The following is a 21,753-nucleotide window of genomic DNA, read 5'->3' as shown; positions in this document are numbered from 1 at the left end:
AGCAAAGCAGTTTTGTTTTCTATAATCTTGTGTTGGACACTACAGAACTATTTTATTTAGAACTTATGCTAGGAAAAACAGAACCCTTGGGAAGATGCATGGCACAGAAATTTTTGCCCAGGTTGTTACTGTTTGGCAAAGTTGGAAGTAATAGAAAAAAGAGCCTTTTAATGAAAATATGAGACTAACATTAACAGAGAGAAATGCTGTCAGGTGCTTTTTATAATAAATTCAACTTTTCTTTTCCTTAGTTCCATTTTCCTTTGTTCAGATTAATGTAAGTTATAACATAAGCAACCTTCTAATACAAACAGAAGTCTTCTTCCTTCGCATCTTGTCTGTAAAGGCAGTGTCTGATACTTGTCCAGGGCTCCAGTTGTTTGGACCCTGTAAGAGGAGCCCATTAGCAGCTGACTGAGAAGTTAGGTTTCATTTTTTATAGTTTCAAGAAGGATTTATCTCTAAGTTCTTGTGTTACAGAATATCCAAATATCCAACTGAGATTGTATATTTAAATTTGCCAGAAATATGAATAGTAAGTGTAGCTGCAGGAGTGAAATACATTGTGATTTTCCACGAATACCTACAAGACACATTTCAGTTACCGTGGCTTCAAGAAAAAAAAAAGGAAGCAGGTCATTAATATTTTCTCCTTTAATCTTGTTGCTGGAGGAGACTGAACTTGAGCTCAGAATGAAATCCTCAAGAAAAGTAAACTGGTCTGTCTGAGGCTAAGGCAGTCCTTGAACTTGTTTACTGGTTGCTATTGATCACCTATTTAAAATTAAATACATTACATACAAGTAGGATGTGAAGAAAGATTTCTGTAAAGTGCATTATGTATTTATGATGGATATTGTGTATTATATTTATGAACAAATTTGGGATTCATTCCACTCTCTTGGCTATTGCTGATAGTGCCTTTCTGACTAAGTTTTAGTATCCAGATTTGCCCCTGGGGGAACCTGGGTCACATAAAAAAGTTGTTTGAAACTCACCAATTTCTACCTCTCAGCCATGCACAGAGACTGTCACATACCATTGCTTAATGGAAGATTTCACAAACTTTTTTTTTTCTTTCTAGGGAAAGTTATTGATGTTGAACATGGAATTATTTGTGAAAATGTTCCTATTATTACTCCGAATGGCGATGTGGTGGTTTCCAGACTAAACTTCAAAGTAAGATGATATGCAAGAATCTTCTGATTGTTGCCATCACATTAACATAAACAGCACAGAATTCATGTACCTTATGTTAAGTACTTGGAGAAGCATATGGATAAAAGGGAAAGTCCAGAAAGGTAGGCATAGTAGCTCAATAGAGGCAGTCATATGTAGTTTATCCTGCTCAAAGAAAGACAAGAGAGGATTTCTAGTGCTGTTGCCAGGTTAAAAGCCAACCTGAGATTTTCAGATGTGTGTATGTCAGTCTGCATCCATCCTTACTAAATCTAAATGAAATTGGGGTGCTTTACTCACATAGGCTCCTTTAAAATTCTGAGTTCACAACAACAGTGAAAAAATTGAGTCTGCATATTTGCATGATCACCACAAAGAGCATTACTGAGAGTTGACAGCATCATTCACAAGACCCAACCATAGAGTCTTTACTCAGTTGAAACTTGTATTGTTTTTAAAAAGTTTTTCCAGATACTGTTTTGTACTTGCTCACAATTTTAATGGATGACCTTTACTGAATTACTGCCATATATATCCTGATCTTATGTTCCACTGCAAATATTATAATTTTAAAACAATCTTTGAGGTTATCAGAATGCTAGCATGAAAAATTCCAGCAGATCCTTTAATTTAACTAAAGTAGTGTTCCTTTTGTCACCTCTTTTGGTATAGGGATTAGCATCTAGGAGGACAGGGTCCCAGCTATGGCAAAATTTGCAATGGCTTTGGCATAGGGATTTCAGATTTGTAAAATTACAACTTCAGGATCAGGGAGATAATTATATTTCTTCTTTTGGAAAACAACCAAAAGTACAACATAGTCAATATATTTATATAAAGAATAGACAACAGCATTTTGATTATGCATAAATACAAACTCGATATACATAAGATATTCAAATTAATAAAAACAAGTACATCACAGCCAAAATAACACAGGTAATTAAGTGGGAAAGAGTAATGTAAAGTGAATTTTCCAAATAATTTGATCAGGATCCTGTAGGTTAAATGAATGTCACTGATGGGCATAGCACTGCTCTGTACACCACTAACAACTTTCTACCTGATTTGTGTTAGAATAATTGATTCTGACTGTGGTGTATTGACACTGTGATATTAATGGTGTAGTTTATAGAAGTCTCAGAAATTACTTTCATTCTTTCAGACCACATACAATATCTAATGCCACTTTGTCCAGAATAGTTGCACAAGTATGTGCCAGTAATTAATGAAATGGATTGATAATTTGAAGTAAATGCTTATGTAACTCCCTCTAGGGGTCTTAGATTGTCTTGTGCCAAATATACTGCATCATAACATCTGCATTTTCATTGCTATTGTAGGTTGAAGAGGGGATGAATCTTTTAATCACTGGACCCAATGGCTGTGGAAAGAGTTCACTCTTCAGAATTTTAAGTGGCCTGTGGCCTGTGTATGAAGGAGTCCTCTACAAACCTCCTCCAGAGCACATGTTTTATATACCACAAAGGTATGGTTTTGCTCAAGATTCATTTTTCTGTCTACATGAATGTTCATCCTGCTTCTCTTATTTTCAGTCTGTGATATGTACATCCAAGTTCAAAAGTTCAAAACAAATGAGATTGTTTTGGTTCCTAAATGTTGAATTGTCCAGAATAATTTTCACTATTTCAACTTCGACACTTCAAGACCAGAATCCAATCCAATATGAACTCAAAGTTGCCTTTTTAATAACAAATGCTCATTTCACTAAGGGAGACAAGGCTTTTTTTGGTGCTTTGTTAGTTCTGCCTTGCTGTTGGACTTTCAGAACATAATTTAATGCATTTGATTCTAGATTATCTCCTTAGAGACTTCTAACTAGGTTATTTTGCAAAAGAAAAATCAAACATTGAGAATCTTTGGTTGCTTTCTGTACTTTATTTCTTCCCTGAGCAAAAGAATTATTCATGGTAGTGTCTGTAGTTTTGTTTAAAAGTACAGGCTACTAAGCTGAATGCAAAATATTAACTGATAAGTAGATTTTCCTTGCTGTAGGTGAAGATAATGAAATTTATCTGTAATATTCCAAATATATGTATAAATTATTGCTAGCAATTGTCACTTTTCTGAGCCATTTGAGGGTTTCATTCAGGAATTTGGAACAAAATGCTTTCTTAAATGTTTTTCAAAACAATACTTCAGAATGCCCTTTGTGTGACACATTCTTAAAATCAGTTTAATTTTTATGCAGAAAGAGAAATATTCTGAACATTTTCTTGCATAGAATTTTTTGTTTTAGCCTCTTCTGTCCCCTGTGTGGTCCTATCCCCTTCTCAGATCAACATCTTAGGCTGGCTTGTCTACACCCCTTCCCTCCTTCCCTTTTATTCTCTGAGAGCAAATAGATTCAGGTTGCCAAGGTGCTGGTTGAGGGGATTGGATCTCATCTGCTGGGCTTTCGTTTCCATAAACATGGTTCCTTGTTAGCTTTCCCCTAGTTTTGCAGTGGTGATGGAGTTTATCCTGCAGACCTCTTCTTTGGAGCATTCCAAAACTCTTGTTCAGAAGCTGAGATTCAATCAGTGTCTTTGAAGCCCTTTGTGCCAAAGCAGTGTAGGGCTGGCGTGTCATCTTTGCAGTGTTCCCTGAGGGTATCACTGTATGCATTCCATCCTAATAGCATCCACCAGAAGAAAGGCTGATGCTGTGGTGTCTTTGGGACATCAAAATGACGGGTAAATTGGGAAACAGTGACAAAGAGGGCTCTGCTGCAAAAGTGCTACACATTGATTGTGGCTGAAGGTTTTGAAGTCTGCTTTGGGGCACAAGTTCAGCTTTCAGTATGGATTCTGTAGATTCCAAACAGTGACCTGTCACTTGTAGGTGTCTTGTATCTGGAAAGAGACTGAAACTGAGTCTCACAGGGATTTGTGGGGAAATATGGCTGAAGGGGCCAATATAGGATAGCAGTCAATAAGATTTGTTTGCTAGAATGTCCTTGAGGACTCTGAGTTGCATTTTTGCCCAGTGTAGTTGTTCTTTTGCATATTTAGATGAATATCTGAGATGCTAAGAATGACTTGAAGGAAATGAAATTTTAACTTGAAGTTTATATATATATGGACCATATTCATAACAGATATGCTGGATTTTTAAGCATTTCATGTCGATTGCCTTATTTGGTCAAGGCATTGTTTTCTGCCTGTATTCCACTACTGAGTGTTTTAACAATTCATTTATTTATAGCCTAAATAAATTACACATTCACTTGGGGAGTTGTTTTTTCTATCCCTGGATAGAATATCCCCTAAAATACATTTAGGATTTCTGCAGTGGTTTGTAAATCGTTCTGAAGTCCCAGAATAAAGCAACTTGTTTTGGAAGGTCCTGCTGTTGCATTTTGCTTATGAGGCCTGTGCAAGGTCAGGATTGGTCAGGATTGTTTTCTGTTTGTTTATTTTTATAGACGTACTTCTGAAACTACAGACTGGAAAAGGTAGTGCCCTGTTTACATTGCATCATGAATATTTTTCAGCATAACTTTAGACAAAATGTTCTGGACTGAGAGGATTTAGGAGGTGGTTGAACAGTATTACCTGGATTCAATCTAATTCAATCTTTCATTTTGTAGGTAGGTGAAAACTGGTATAGCAGAAGGCCTCTTGAATGTTTTGATGTCTCTAAGAGCAGGGAATTAGAATTATAACAAACACATTGGTGTGTGTAAGTGTAGATATTATGTATCTGGTCTAAGAATGTGGGAGGTGGCTCTCCATGAGTGGACACAGTTACCACTAATCTTGGTAAGAGCTTACTCCTGTGTGCCTTGCCTGTTGCTGAATTTAATTACGCATCAGCCCTCTTGGAGGGAAATGTAGGAACCTCATCTGCACATAGCAAATGATAGAGGATACAGTGACTTTTAAGTAACAAAATGCTCCACAGTAAATATAAGCTCTCTGAAAAGATGCTTTTTTCATCTCTCTTTGTACTGTTCCAGTGTAGTATTTCAGAAATGCGTGGGAAATCATGTGTCTTTGCCAAGTTCAAAAGCTACACACAGAAGGATGATTTATTAAGAAGTGAATTATCTCATTGTGTACTCCAGATTTCATCAGCATTGCAAACACTTTGTAGCTGAATTTACATAGCAGTATGTAGGCTTTAAAAGAGTCTCAAGAGTCCTCATCTTTTTATCTTTTTAGATTGTTTAGTATCATTATACTGCTTGGTTTTAGATTTTACCACTATGAATCAGTGAGATTTTTTTTCTCCCCTTATATGGGGCCAAATAATGCAGAATGTGTCATTAATCAGTCACAGTTCAGATTAATACTGATAGGACAAACTGCCCTTTTGGGGCCAGGGGCAGAGAAGCCCAGGGATTTCTGAGTGTGGGTCTGCTGTTGTCCATGACAAGCCTGTAAAAGAGGAGGGTGTGAAAAAGAGAGAGAGGCTTTAAGCAGTCCAGCATCATATTGGTGTCAAAAGCAACTTGTTTTCAAGTATGGATCAGTGCTAGGAACTGGGTCACAGCCCAGCAAGTTATCACATCTCATTGGAGCCTCAGTAACTGGCAGAGTGTGTGCTTTTGCCCCTTTTACTTTCCTGGCCCTCTTTCACAAGGTAAAATTCATTTGTGTTAACCACCTCTTCCCATTCCTCTTTTAATAAGCCAGTCAAGAAGGTAGCATGAATGAAAAGATAAATGCTTGTGGGTTCTCTGGTTGGTAAGGAATCATGATTCAAATCATAATTCAGAAACATCACTTAAAATAATAAATAATTAACAGAAATAAATGGTGGGTAGTATATGACCACAACATTTATATGTAGCACTTGAGGAATCAGAAAAGCAGGCAATCCTTTCATAGCATAGCTCTGAAGGTAGCCTGCTTTCCCTACACTGTGCCCTGTTTCTACTGTATTGGTCCTAAACATGGGAGGAGTCTCCATATCTGGAATTAGTGAGCTCTAGCATACGGTTCCTCCTAACATTTACTCCAGCTCTTCTTGCTCTCCAACTAGAAGTCCCATCTTTTTCAGTGATAAGGAAACACGGATTCTGCATATTGGCTCTCATTTCAATAGTTGTCCTTCATTTAAAATAAGCACCAGCATAATTGCACATCTACACACTTGCAGGTTACCTTGACAAAACCACAGGAGTATTCTTCAATGTCTCCGTCCCATAAAGCTGCAGGAAAGTTGTAATCACCACTGGGTTATTGATATAAATGATTCATTACTTTCTGCCAGGTGTGTCTTATTGTCTTATTTGCATTCAAGAAAGTCTCACGCAGCCCTTGTTGGTTCCCTGAACTTTTGTGACCACTTTCCAGTCTTCCTAGTGCAGCACATGCCTAAAACATCCATCAGCATTTTCTCTGTCTTTCTTGAGGACCGATTCATTGATTGACATTTGTAGAGCTTAGAATGAATCTTAATCCACTGTACTTCTTTCTCCTTGTCCATTGTTACTGGGTTTTTTTTTTCTCTCCTGCTTGCTTTTACTGAAATTTGATTGTGTGTTTGGTGGTGGTTTTGTGAGAGGGGTGTGTTCCTCCAGTACTATGCACAGTTCCTCTGTAATTCTGTGTGTCATTCTGATAGACTAAGCCTGATCACTTTCTTAGTGGTCACAGTGGTCATCCAGTTCTGTATTCTCTCTCCCTTTCTATTGCTTATTCAAGTAAACCTCTATCTCAGATGCTAAAATGGAGGCAACCAAAGATGCACTGGTGTCAAATGTTGTTTGTTCTTCATAATTTAAGATTTGCATCTTACTGCCTTCTTACTAATGCTAAGGACAGTATAGGACATAATAGTTTAAAGGTTTATCTTGCCTTCCTAAGCTCCTTGGTTTTGCATATGTCTGGTCTATTTCTGATGTTTTATCTGGGGTTTCTTTAAAAGTCTTTTCCTGTGCGTTGTTTTTCCTTCTGTATTCTAAAAATGTCCTTGGCTACAAAACAAAACTGCATCAGCTATGAAGATGTATTTCCTCTCTTTGGCTCTATTGAGTAACTCAAACATCTGATGTGATTTGCCTCAAATAGTCCAAGGGTATTCATGTGGAGGAAACCAAGTAAGAATATTTTAGTTTTAAGAGGTATAAATAATGAAGTGATAAAATAAGTCATTTTGCATTATAAGCTCATGAAGATTATAGCATGATTCAAATGTTATTTTAAGCACTAAGGCAGGTAGTGGTCACTGTCATTAAAATCTGGTTCTTTCATAAGACTATTCTTGATTACCTAGATAATTTAATTTTGAAAAATTGTGTTCACTTTCAGATACCCTATATTACATGTGAAATTACTTGCATATATAGTATGTATATGGTTCTCCTCTGTTAAGCTACTTTCTTGTTAGCATGTATTCTGTTAGAGAAGAAGCCCAAGTGAAGTGCTGTGCAAATACACCTATGTGAGATCTGTTGACTCAGCTCGGTGAAGTTGGCTCAGATGTCTCTAATGCTGTGTTGTATTTTGCACATCCTGTTTTCTTGTCAGCTCATACTGCTCAGTCTTTATCAGATCACTTTAGTTGGGTCAGCTGGAATTAAACTGTACTCTGACTGCACATCCCAACATTGGACCAGCAGTTGTCATTGCCCTTTGGCATTTTGCTGATAGTACCTCACCACAGTGACTTATTCCTTCAGTACTTTGCCATCAGTTCATGTCATGCTATACAGATATCTATTCCTTTGCACACTGCTTCTATCTGTTACACTTTCTGTTACCAAGTTCATGGTGCTCTTTTTGAATAGATTTATTTCCAAAGTTCACCACTTATCTGACAGTTGAAAAAAAGGTCTGTGGTAGATAGCATTTACACAAAAGCATTACAACATACTTCAGTTATGCATAGTTTTGATATGTTTGATTTAACAAATTGCCTGCTACTCTGTGTCTTCTTTTCAAGTTAAGACAGTTAAGTCAATATTCTGTTGATGATTAAAAAGTGAGGCCTTGTATCTTGCCAGGCTACCCCTCAGCCAGGGCAAAGCTTTTCCTGTTTCATCTTGCTCATATAGAAATGCTTCCACTTCTCTTTCCTGATTGAATCAAGTCCTGCCATCTCTCTTCTAGAACAAGAAAGTTCTTTTATTGCTGCCTGTAGGTTAGCTGAAGCTTTGCCTTCTAGGATTACTGGGTGACCCCTCTGTCTCTGTTGGAGGCTCACTCATAGCTGTAAAGTTTGAAGGTTTTTAATTAGGTCTCTATGTTGTCTGGTCACAAGTAATGACAGTATCTCTTGGTTGCACACTGTGAACAAGCTTCACCTACACTAATAGTATGGAGTGGATAATGGATTTATGGATTAACTGCTACTCCCTCTCAAGACATGCAAGGTGCCTTTCTTACAGGCCAGACAGTCTCAGCTAATTAAAGCACAGCTTAGAAGTCTTTTCTCTTATTAGGCAAAGTGTTGTAGCAATCCCAGACTGAAGCCTTTAGTCATCTCACTACATTGGGTTTAAAATGTATTTACATAAATTCAAAAGTCATTTTAAAGGCTGCAGCTGAACTGAAGTTTGTGAAGGATTTTGCCATGTTCTGGGGTTTTGGTTCCTCAGTTCCTTCAGACTGGGGGCCTGTCTGTAGCAAGTTGTGGCTATGGGAGATACCAAGAAGACTAAACAAGGGTGAGGAATTGGGTTGTTTTGATAATACTCAACTTGTATGCTATATAGAGAATAGTGCATTTCCTAGTGGGAAGTTATCTGAAGCACAGAAGCCAGTACCACACTGAAACAAATTAAGAACCTTGTTGACAAGTCTGCAACAACAGGGAAGTCCAAGATTGATTAAATAGAGCGATTTCAGTATAGTCTCTTATCTACTGGTGGTTTTCTCAGTTGCAGCAGAATCTACAATTACTGGTTCTGGATGGATGGATGGATAGACTTCATTTTCCAGGCTCATGGAGATGGCTCTCTTAAGGCACAGTGTGTTAACTTTATTTGGTGTAAGCCAAGTCCCATTTATTTGTGATCCATAAAAGAACTTGAACATTCAGAGGATTAAGATCCATTTAGTAACTTATTGCATTCCTACAAAAGCACAGATACACAGAGTAAAATGTTAAAGTGCTGCTACCTGCATGGCTGATTGAATACCATGGTACATACACAACTAAAAGGTGAAATCATTCTTGTAATAAAACAGCATCCTTCCTGTTTTGAATATGGCTTCCGTACTAAGCACATAAATGTTGGTTTGGCTCCTGCACAAAAATGAGTGCCACTAATATGCAGAACTTCCTCTATTTACATTCTTTTGAGATGTTTTCTTCAATGTTACAGAAGAGCTAAGTTTTTCTCTGTGAGGACACCCAAATTGCAGGAATATTTCTACTAGGATGTCTGGCAATCAACAGCTCTGTGATTTATAACATATTTTGGACATCATGTTCTTGCTACCATGATTTTGCAATGCTTCCACCCTCCACTTGCTTCTTTCAATGGGATTTTGAATATCAAAAATCCTCATTCATCACTGATAGTTACATGTTGCCTGTACAACCTTTCCAGGCATCTATGTATGTGCCAGACTGTTTATGGAACTTCAATTAAAAGTTGTGAAAACTAGGCTTTGAATTTTTTAAAAAATACATTGTCAGGGTAAGCTTGACAAACATTTGATAAATATGAAGTTACTGAAGAGATTATAAGAACTAAGTATGTGATTGATATTTATAGGATCCATCCAAAAGCAACTGGATGATTGTCTGTGCTGGGTTCGTTTTGCTCAGACAAACAGCTCACTTGCCTTTAAAATTTTGTTCTTATAGCAGTGCCATGGAAAGAAATTCACCTCCTGGTTAACTGAGATCGTTGTGTAACTTAGCAGTGGTATGGAGGAACTTGCATGCTAGGGAGTAATCTGGTGGTAGCATTTACATGACCTAGTTTCTGCAGAGAAGTGCCATTATTGTGTCCAGCTTGAGCAGTTACCTCCAGCTTAATGCCCTGTTTTGCAATTGTCCAACAAAGGATCTTTGACAGTTGAAAAGAAGGGCAAATGATTACCATTTCAATCAAATTTTACCTAGGAGTGTCAAAAAGCATGGTTCAAATGTCTTATGCATATCAAATTATGAGAAGCAACTTGGCTACATTAACATAGGGAAGCACTGGAAGAAGTGAACTACAAATCCTACCAGACACAGAAAGCTTTATATGAAAAGACTGAAAGGATGCTGGGTTCGTGATGGAAGGATAGCTGAAAACTCTAATAGTAACTGTATCATATTCCCTAGGAAGAAGTCCTTTCTCCTTCTTTCTCCAGTTTTCAGTCAGAAGTTCTCATTACAGTTCCCTATGCTTTTAAATCTCCACAAAGACAGCCAACACCCCCCTCTTGAGAAGCAGGTATTAGTTCTTCCTGTACACTATAGTCTCCATTGCTTGCCTCTGTGTCCTGGGCTCCAGAACTGTGCCCTATCTCCCAGGTGAACTGGGCCTTCTGTCCTCTCCTAGTTTCTCCATGATTTGCTCACTCAGATACCTTTCTTAGGCTCTGGTCCCATGTTTGCCTGCCTGCAAACTGAGGAACTTGCCCTCCTCCAACTCAATATAGTTTCCAAGGGAAATACAAGTTTTATTCAGCACAGTAATTCTGTTCTGCATTTCTGGAACATTCACTAGTAACTAGTCACCTTCCAGAGAGAAGACTATTAGCTATTTTTGTATACCAGTGTTTAATCCCCACCCCTAATAAGTTAAAACAATAAACTGTCAGCTCATGCACCAAAGGCAGAATTTGTCTGTATTAATGTAGGCATCTCAAGGCTGGACATCCTTGTGTGAGCTTTATAATGAGTAAACTCTCCACCTCTGGAGGGTGATTTCACTGTTGCAGTGCACCAATGAAAGTGTTCATTGTCAGTCACAAGAAGAAGAAAGATACCTGCATTTATTAAAATTACTTTTATTAGAGATAAGGAATAAGTTGATAATATAGATAATCACAAAATCTCAGAATGGTTGAGGTTAGAAAAGGACCTCTGGAGGCCATCTGGTCGTCTTCTCTGCTCAAGCAGGGTCACCTAGAGATTTACCCAGGATCAGGTCCAGATGGCTTTTCAGTATCTCCAAGGACTGAGACTCCACAACTTTTGTGGGTGATTTGTTCCAGTGCCTGATCACCCTCAACATTGTTTCTTGATGCTTAGATGGCACCTCCTGTGTTTCAGTTTGTTCCCACTGCCTCTGGTCCTGTCGTTGGGCAGCACTGAGTACGGTCCGACTCCATCTTCCTTGTACCCTGCCTTCAGGTTTTTATATATATATTGATAAAACCTTCCTGAGCCTTCTCTTCCCCAGGCTGATCATTCCCAGCTCTCTCAGCCTTTACTCCTAGGAGAGGTGCTCCAGTCCCTTCATCATCTCTGTGGCACTAATGTCCTGTCAGATGCCAGGAACCTGGTGTTGTGCAGCATCAGATGGACCTCTTGTCACAGCATGGCACGCAGCACTGATCCCATCTGTGCTAAGGTTTATTGGCATTATGGTCTTTGGCACTCTGATAGGATTTTCTTAGAAAAAACCAGTTATATTTATAATTTTTGCTGTCAAGCAAAAGGATGTTAGCACAAAAACATGCTGTTTCACTTCAAGATAAAGACAAGGACACACAGGTGGTGTAATTGCCAATACCAAGTGGGAGCTGCCCGCAGGCTCCTGGGCTGTGATGAGCCAGCAAAGTTTAATCTGCAGCCAAGTGGGAAGTGCAGCACAGCACAGGCCAGAAGGCCAATGTATACGTGCAGTACAGCCCAACACAGTGCAATGAAATATACCAGGGATCTGCGTCCACTCAGATTGACTGTCACGTGTATTGCTAAGCCCTCAATGCACAATAGTTGTCCAGTTCATACCATTGCAGCTGTTTGTCCTCTGTCCTAGTACAAACATCTAAGACTGGAAGTACCAGTTCATCAGAGGACTCCACTGACAACAAATAGAGCCTGGGGTGACTAACTCAGACTTTGATGAGTAACGTTTAGGTTAGATGAGGCTCTTCAAATAATTTTCAGTTCTTTGTTCTTGAGTCATTATGTCATGGTCTTGTGGGAGCATGTAGCAGGTGGGCTTCTGTCTTCAGCTCAGCATGTGTACACTAGCCTGGCTTAGATGGGAGCATGTCTTTCCCAGGAGGGAAGGCTCTTCAGACTTGTTTATTTGACTAGCATTTTGCAGTAATTATACCTTATCAGTTTTAGTTTCTGCTAAAGATTACTGTAGCTCCCTTGCGGCCACTTCAGGCCCCTACAATATTTATAAAACAGCTCTAATAGCATTTCATGTATCCATGTACACAGCACATCTCTGCATGCTGTGCTGTCACTTTTGGTCCTGTTTGGTGCAGTGTTTCACAGAGGATTAGAGAGGAAGATCAGTGCAGTGTATTTCACTGGCAGTGCACTATTGCTCTAGTACTACTTGCCTATTCATATCCCAGTGCCTGCAAACAATGTTGCCATTGACCACTAAGCATTGTAGAAACCCAGAGCAAAAGCAACTTCTCCTCTAGAGGCTTCACTGTCTACTCTTCCTCTTCTCTGTCACTTCTCTCCTGTAAAACCATGAATAATGCAGGTTCTTTGTAAAGAGGGAAACTGCTTTGCTCATTGTGTTGCATTGCTGTGGTAAAAATCAGAAACACCTTTTAGGCTGGGGTATGCCTGGTAGGAACTGGCAAGCTAGCCTCTTGTCCAGAACAGCTCTTTGTTATTTCTTCAATTCATTGATCTTCACAGTTATCTGTGCAAAATCCTTTTATCGTAAGAACTGGCAGAGCTATGAAAAGTCTGGTCCTGCAAAAATTGTGTGTTTAAGAAAAGGGGAGTATTTTGTCTTCAATTTTTCTGTCTGCTTTTGTTCCATTTCAGGAGGTGCAATAATTTCAGTTGTCTGGTTTTTGTTTTTAATTGTACATGTGTTCTTGTGTTCTTCTGTCTCTGCCTATCACAAGATACAAATAGACTGAACTGGATAATTTTATGGGTTGTTCACATTAAACTTTTATGCCATCTGACCAGTTCTAGTTATAAGTTATCGTGGTGTTTTGATTATTTATTTATTTATTTCCAGAGATGAGCACATATTATTTGCAAAGAAGCTACAGAGTGATTAGTGTAACTTTTTTCAGCCTCTGATGCCACTCTAATTAAATGGGTTGAGAATTCAGTCTTTCATACTGTGCATTTCATTTCCTGTTAAATATGTTAATGGCTCTAAGCTGATTAGATTCCACTCTGGTAACTGATCCATGTGAAATATTTAGAGGATGTTCATGTCTAGTTCTGTATGAGCAGAGAGGAAAGTTCAGTGTAGAGTATTTTAAAGAGAGATAAATTATTTATATCTTCAGAAGGGTAGATGAAACTTTAGCTGGTCCTAAAATCCCTGAACTAGATACAGTGCAACAAACTGAGCCTGCTGCTTTTTTAATATTTTGCTAAACATTGCATTATTTATTGGTTTTAACCCTTTGGTGATACCACCTTCTGTGTGAGAGTAGCAGATGCAACACTGTTTAGAAAGAACTGAATTCAAATTAATTCAATTCAAGACATTTTATTTTTTCAGAGGTGGTGTTTTCATTAGGGCTTTTTGCTGTTTTTTTTTATTAATGTCATTAAAGAATCTCTAGGAATTCAGATCACTTTTACTTAGTTTTTACTACTGACCTAAATCAGGAGCTTGGCTAGAGCCTGAGTTCTGCTGAGGTGACTCTAGCCAAGGTATTACAGTACCTGCAAATTAGGATCTTGGCACCAGCAAGGGAATGGAAAGTTCTAAATATAGATGTATTCCCTAGTCATGCAGAGATTTGGGGCTTTTGGAAAATTATCAGGAAAAATGAGTAATAGGTAAAGGGAGCCACCTACAGTTAATCCATATGAATCTCTAAATATAAGTGTGTGTCTGAACTGCCTATTACTGAAGCTTAGGTGCCAAACTGAGAGCTAAACATGAAACCTTTTTATCTATAACAAGCCCTCTCCTGCTAGCAGCCACCTAAATAAGAGCAGAACACCCTCCAATATGTTTTTACAATGCTACTGAAGGATTAGGATAGTTAATGCATTTTATATTAAAGAGCATTGGAGAGGAAAAAGGAATAACATGAATAACATAGTGCAAGGACTGCTACTAAAGTCTCCTCTGTTCACCTGAGGACTCTGACTGGTGTAGTATATAATTAGGCTCTTTCCAATAACTTTTCAGACACATGATTCCTACCTCTTAGCAGCAGTTTCCTTGGTTCAGTGGGAAGATTAGAAGGTGCCCTCCCTTTGACTCCTCTTAGCCTGGATGCTGGCCTAGAAAAATGGGAATCTAATGCCCTGCAAGATGAGAAGAACTTAGCCTGAACCCAGTTCATGGAAGAAACTTGCTTTTAGTTTGCCATACACCCCCTCATTTTACATCTCTAGTAGCTGCCATGTTTTGTCCTGGACTTAGAACTGTTGCTTTTATATTTTGTGCTGTACTGGAGCTGTGGGGAATTGGGCAGCAGGTGTGAGCTGTGCCCTTAGCTTTCTGAGCACTGGACACTCTTCAGTGCAAGCTTGTACTTTTTAAGAAGTTACCTCCATGGCTGGAGCTTGGGCTCCAGTGCCATCTTTTTGAATAGAGGTTCTTAAATTTGGAATACATTTTGGTTTAGATGTCAAAGCAGGAACACTGGATTGCACTCTGAAACCACCCCAAACTCTGTGGAAAATCCAATCTGGAATTTATCTGAAATGGAGAATCCTAGGGATAGTGTTGCCTTGGGTATGTTAATGAGGCATTTTGTCAGACAGAGACAAAAGTTTAAAAGATGGGTCAGTCAAATTTATATTGGCATTGCACATAATTTTCCAGAAGATAAAACTTTTCCTATGTAACTGCACATTTGTGACAATCTGTTATTCTCAATAATAACTCCAAATGGTCCAGGACAGCAAATGACAAGTCAGGTCTCGATTGCTCAGTCACATGTGGCTTGTCATTCTGGAAACCACATTGCATCTGGTGGTTTCCAGAATGACAAGCCACATATTTTCAGTCTTTCAGCTTCCATGGATGAGATGTTGATCACAGCCTGTGCCAAACAGGGTGAAGTGAGCTTTAAACTCCTTGGGCACTTATATTTGACAAATCTCACTTCTGACACGAGACATTTAATTAAGAAATATTTTGGTTGTTTTTCATTCCATGTTGCTTATGATTAAGACTCTGATTATTCAGGTTGCTTTATAAACTCACTGAGTGCATATTGATCAGTTGCCATAATGCTTTAAAAAAAGTTGATGGGCACAGTTGAGCCCTGTGTGCAGTTCTGAGCCCCACAATTTAAAAAAGATGTGAAGGTCCTCGAATACTTCCAGAGCAGGGCAACAAAGCTGGTGAAAGGGAAGGCAGGCATGTCCTGTGAGGAGTAACTGAAGATCTTGGGCTTGCCTAGTTTGGAGAGAAGGAGGCTGAGAGGTGACCTCATTGCTCTCTATGGCTTCCTAAGGAGGGGACATGGAGAGGGAGGTGCTGATCTCCTCCCCAGAATCCAGTGACAGGGTGTGTGGGAAAGGTTGAAAGCTGCTCCAGGGGAGATTTAGGCTGGGCATTAGGAAGCCTTTGTTTACTGAGACAGTGGTCAAACATTAGGACATACATCCTAAAGAGGTGGACAATGTGCCAAACCTGTCACTGTTGCAGGCTTGTTTGGATAATGCCTTTAACAGCATGCTTTAACTTTTGATCAGTCTTGAATTGGACAGACAATTGGTCTAGATGATTATTGTAGGTCCCTTCCAACTGAAATGCTCTGCTCTGCTCTTCTCCATTCTGTTGCATTTCATTTCAATATTATGGATGCAAGAACAGGTTATTAGTTCTGTCAGGACGGTTTATTTTGAGTTGGAGATGAAAACACCTTTGAGTACACTCATGAAGTATTTGTAAACACTTAAAGTGGATATGGCTTATTCTGATTTTGGTACAGAAATTTGTTGACATCTAAGCAAGTCATCTTCCTTAACTTGCTTCCCAAGAGAGTGAAGCCATCTGCTCTTCAATACATCAGTGAATTAGTAAATATTATTACACGCTTACAGTGTGCAGTGTTAATCTACAGTCCCTTTGAATTGGTATAATAGATCTCCCCTCATTCCTAACAGCTCCAGCATGTAAGTTCTCTGATTAGAAAGACAATTAATTGATACACACCCCGATATATTTCATGTTGTCTGCTCCTTCCCCACAGTTAATTGCAATAAAGCGACCATATAATTGGCAACATTTGCCCTTCCTTACCATATGATTTCTCTAACATTTTGCCAACATTGGACACAGTGATGTGTCAACAGGCTACTGGGGAATGGTCCCCTCCACAGGCTTGCAGTATGTCTTGATATAATTTTTCTTTAAAACCAGCTCTGCAAGAGGGAATTCATAAGCCTAAGAGGTAATGGCTTGTTACTGGCAGAATGAAGTTACAACTCTGCAAAGTGAAGCACGGAGTGCACCAAACAGAAATTGGTGATGCAACAAAACCATCAAACTGACAGAAAAAAAAGATCAGTTTGTATGAATTGAAAGTATCTCTTCCAATAAATGCCTTGAAATTCCAGAAAACTGGGCAATAATCAGCGTGTTTTCATAACTTTCTGGGAATTTGATACTAAACTTTAAAAAAGGAGTACTGATCTTAAATTTTCCTCTCAAAACCAGTACAGGAAAGAAAGAAATCAATTTCAGAGCTATTACAGTTGAACACACGACCTTCACATGGCAGAAGAACTACTTTTGAAGTTTGTAAGAGATTGCTCTGAGATTGGAACCCAGACACTGAGTGAATGGAAAATCTCCATCAGAAATCAGCTATGTCCAGTTAAGCTCAACTGTTACTTCAGAGTAAAAGGACTCGTTCTGTTGTTTGGACTGCTAAAAATTTAATGAATATACTATTTTAACAAGGAGATTACTTAATGTCTAGCTATCACACACATGTAACCTCAGTTACAATGATATCTGAAGTTTAACTGGTTTTAGTATGATTTTGTGGCACCCAGGGTAGGTAAGGAGGGTTAATAGCTAAATCTGGTTTCATATGAGATAATGAGAGAGTGAGTTAGATGAACTCTCATAACTTTTACACTTTAGAAGTCAGTTAAATTTGTTTTCTGTTCTGCGTGGCCCATTGAAGGAGGACACATGCCATAGGCAATCCATCCCCACTGTAAAATAGATGAGATAAACCAACCACAGAGGTGTGCCCCTCTTTGTTGTCTAGAATTGGACCTCCAAATGGGAGATCTCATGTCAAGCATGATGGAAATGTTCTGTCAGGCACATGAGTGGCTCCCTATGGGATAGGGGAAGCAAATTATGCTCTCATTCCTCCTGGGACAGGAGGATTGGGGGATTATTTCCTATCAGCGAGTTAGTCAGTAATTGATGGGGTTTTCTATTCTGCTGCAGGCTGTTTTTTTCTTTCATTTTACAAACTAGCTGGAGAGAAGAGTGCTTGGTAATACTAATGTGTTTAGTTGGGAGGCCAGAAGGAAATTCCAGCTGTACCAGACAGTGGTGCTGGTGTCTCAGTAAACAGCACTGGAACACACATCCTGACGTAGTGCTCTTGAGCATTGCCTTCCCAGCTGTGCTGCAGGGTAAAACTTGGAGCTGCTTGTCATTACATGATTGTACTTCACAAGAGTAAGTTATTAAACTCCGTATAAATTATATAATAGGTAACTCTGTCCTCCTTGTGCCTACCTGCAGCTTCACCTAATGTATCTTGCACATGACCTGATCTCAACTTTTCTGAGCCTAGGTGGAGTTGCTGTCTTCTGTCCTAGAGATGGCAGCAGTCCAGAGCAAGTGAAGTGATTTCTGTGAGTGCAAGAAGTAAAGCTCTTTGGGATTTTAGATGGAGAGCACTATGGCAGTGTAATATATCATTACTTTATAAAGTTATATAATTTTTAGAGTTGTGATTTTGCAACATCCCCACTAATCTAAATGATTCACTGCACTTGGTGCTTGAGTTCGTAGAATCATAGAATTGAAAGGGACTTTAAAGATCATTTAGTTCCAACCCTTTTGCCATCCATGTAGCAGCTCAGGCCAGCACTCATCCCATAATAAGCAGAAAGCAAAACAATGAGCAAAGAGGAGCAGCAATGCTTGTATTTGTCTTGTTCTCATTTTGTTCCATCTGGGTGCCTACCCACAGTAGGGAAATGACCAAATGTTTTTGAGCAGTAATGATCCCCTGCCCTTCCCACCCTCACCCAGCCAGTGGTCAAAGTCGTTTAACTGTGGGTGGGTACAGGCAGTTCACCATGGATGTCTTCAGCACTAAAACCAGTGCAGCTGATGCCAGCTTGAATGTAACTTTCAATTCATGTTGCAGTTTTAGTTTTGTAATTGTACATCTGCTGTGTTATGAATTTCTTCAAATTACTCTGTGGTGCATTTTAGGGATTCTCAGAATAACGATGGGTAGCTCCACCCCTTCTGCAGAGACACTTCAGAGGGAATGGAATAAATCTGCTGAAGTATAATGTATTTATGTCAAGGAAAGCCTCTGTGTGTCTGAGAACTTCCCACCTTGAAGGTTCCTAGCTTTTTATGGGAGAAAATTGACCCCTTGTCACTGTGCTGTGAAGCTGTTGGGAGCATTCTCTGTGGCAAGGGGAAGCTGCTTGGAAGCCTTCTCATTGCTGGCCTAATTTTAACTGCTCCTCTCTGTCATCATCCCCACGGCTTTAATGAGACAAGTATTGGTTTGTCTGATGAACTCCCAGGGAGTTAGTGCAACTCTTGGCACAGAAAGCAAGACAGAGTTTGGAGCCTGACTATTCATTGGCTCTGACCTTTCTCTCCAAACACAGAATCTCTCAAATCATTCCTGGGGTTTTTCCAGCTTCCAGGGGTTATCAACAGGATTGGACAGGATGGATAGTTGGGCTTTGCAAGAAATCCTTAAAACAAGAGCAGCAAAAGAGATAGTCAAACAGAAATGTCTGAGATTGCCTTTGCTGTCCTAGCCTGAATGGCCTGGTACTTATTAAAGAGGTGTAAAGCTGTTTTTTGAGCTGACTTTGTTCAGAGACTAGGATGATTTTGAGGGCCTGGGCTATACCAGAGGCTGGGCACAGCTCATGACATTGTGGAGACTGTCTATACCTATTCCAGGGGCATGGCTGTGACTGAGGGCTCTGGCTCTGAAGTGGTGACAGCTTGTAGTATGATAGATGGTATGACCTGGTCTAGTAACATGGAGGTTCAGAAGCTGCTTCACCTACAGTTTAGCTTTGTGTTTACCAAAGGAGGCTGGTGCTGAGAGGTTTAAGCCAATCAACTTCTCTAGTGTATGCTTTTTTACAATTTAGAAGTGTTATGCAGGCTTCTAGAGCCAACTGAGTTAGCCCAATCCTAGTTCTACAGTCCAGAGTAGTACTGTGCAAAGGAGGCTTTTCAGTGCTTTCCTGCTCCTCATACTACCCTGTTTATATGCTGCAATCAGCTGTTACAGAAACCTTACATTTTCCCCAGGGTAATTTTAGAAAAACATTCACCCACGTTGCACCCACAGACAAATCTGGTTTTAGCAACATGTTTATACTCCACTTGTAGAGCCTCATCCAGCCCCAGATTACCGATTTCTCTGTACGGTTTCTCAGGCCCTACATGTCCATTGGAACTCTACGTGATCAAGTCATCTATCCAGACTCAGTGGATGACATGCATGAGAAAGGCTACCACGATCAAGATCTGGAGTGTATCCTGCGTATGGTCCATCTGTACCACATAGTTCAAAGAGAAGGAGGTAAATTGGATATTTTTGTAAGAAGCTTTAAAGAAATCTTTTTATTGTATGTGTTTTTTAGTGTGACTGATCTTTACTTACTGAACTGGCAAAACTGGATCCAGACCTTTTGTGGTTATGGGATTGCACAACCACATGGTTGTTGCTCCAGATGCTAGTGGAGGGAGAAGAGCTACGTGCTCTTCTCCTTCCCAGTACATCCATACTCAAGCTGAAAATCTTTGTGTTCTTATAATGCCAGTCTTTTCATGTGAGACTGATGCCCTTCCTTCATTTTCTTAGAAAATGCAACCTGGTTTAAAACCTTGTAGTGTCACTGACTATATCAACTCAAAAGCATGTGAATGAAAGGAGAGTTAGGTCTGCTTTCACCTCCCTGGTCTGTGGGACCAAGAGGATAATATGCCATGGGAAGGCGCATCTGATACCACACCACCAGGGTGAACAGGTTAAAAATAACCATGTGCCACTGGTAATGTTGCCATCTACCACGTGCTGTTTAAGTTGCCATTTGTTCTCAGTTTGCCCTAAAAGTAGGATCAGTGTAAATACACTGGCCTTGTAAAATTGTTCCTTTGCTTGTGGCTAAGGAATTGGAGCATCTAATGACTTTTTTCCCAAGCACAGCAATAATTTTCCACCTTTCGTTCCCACCAGCCACTAATCTCTAATTCTGATTTCCTCGTCATTATGATTTTGAAAGAGACATAGGACAACATTGGTAACATTTACAGAGAAGAGGGGGTGATTTCAAACCCCTTTAAGGAGCCGAATTTGGGAGTGTTGGATGTAACTTGCCTCTGTCTGCTCACTGTCAGTGCTTCTTTTTGAGAGGGTATTTAGGGTGCATTGCCTTGTCATGTGTGTGCTTGGCATCTCTCAGGATCATCCTGACAGTAGAGAGTAGGGATTCCACGGGGAATCCCTAGGCAACATCCAACCCAAACCATTCTATGATTCTGCAATATGAATTCCCATTCCTGGATGTCAGCCTGTTGCTCTATTCAAAAGGCAGAGGGTATACTTAATTTTTGAAGTATGCATGGGCACTCATTTGATGTCTTTTCTGCACATTTTCAAGTGGGGAGTAGTAATTATTTACAGCAGCTATTGCATTCTTTCAGATACTTCTCCACCTCACAATCCTGTTGATAGACTTCAGTCTTTCCATGGGATATATCTTCTTTTTGGGAATGTAATAAGGAATGGTGGCCCTCAAGTTGCAATAGAGAATTAATGTTATTCATACCTGATACTATGACACAAGGACTGAAAAAGTAGGCAAAGAGCTAAACTCAGTGACTGGAATAATTGCAGAGGAAGTCTCTACTCCCTACCCTGACATTATAACTATTCCTATGAGTACGCAGTAGTCGTTTGCTTCACTAAGTGAAGTGCCAAAATTGCAGAACAAGAAGCAGATATGTTGGAATGGGGATCTGGAAAAGGAGGAGCAGTTAAATTGTCAGTGGCAAGAAGCCACTGTGGAGTGTGCATTAGTTGCCTGCTGGTATTTGTAGAAGCACTGAACAACACATGACCTTTAGGAGCCAAAACCATATCCCCAGCAGTCTGAATGCACATTGTTGTGGTTTATAACCCTGCAGCTGGAGCATGTAACTGATGATGGGACAATTACTTTGCTCTGTGGATGGGAAGCTTTTGGCTCACGTCAGTGTTCCACATGGCCAAACTGAAAACCCAGGTTTGGATTAGTCTTGATCTACTTCATGTGCCAAAGAAAGTATTTACTGTTGACCCCATTTTTGCT

The 21,753-nt window shown here is 39.6% G+C and overlaps 1 protein-coding gene across 1 annotated transcript in view; it reads left to right on the top strand.

The window, feature by feature from the left end:
• ABCD2 (ATP binding cassette subfamily D member 2) overlaps positions 1–21,753 on the top strand; it is a 46,628-nt gene that overhangs the window by 11,826 nt on the left and 13,049 nt on the right. The window contains exons 5-7 of the mRNA XM_071733894.1: positions 1,085–1,179; positions 2,523–2,668; positions 19,837–19,982. Of these exons, the coding sequence (XP_071589995.1) occupies positions 1,085–1,179; positions 2,523–2,668; positions 19,837–19,982 (387 nt within the window). The remainder of the gene's footprint in view (positions 1–1,084; positions 1,180–2,522; positions 2,669–19,836; positions 19,983–21,753) is intronic.

Source organism: Heliangelus exortis, chromosome 1 (genome assembly GCF_036169615.1).
Source record: "Heliangelus exortis chromosome 1, bHelExo1.hap1, whole genome shotgun sequence".
Lineage (NCBI taxonomy): Eukaryota > Metazoa > Chordata > Aves > Apodiformes > Trochilidae > Heliangelus > Heliangelus exortis.
The sequence above is the reverse complement of the archived record's forward strand: the minus strand, read 5'-3'. Positions and strand labels throughout refer to the sequence as shown.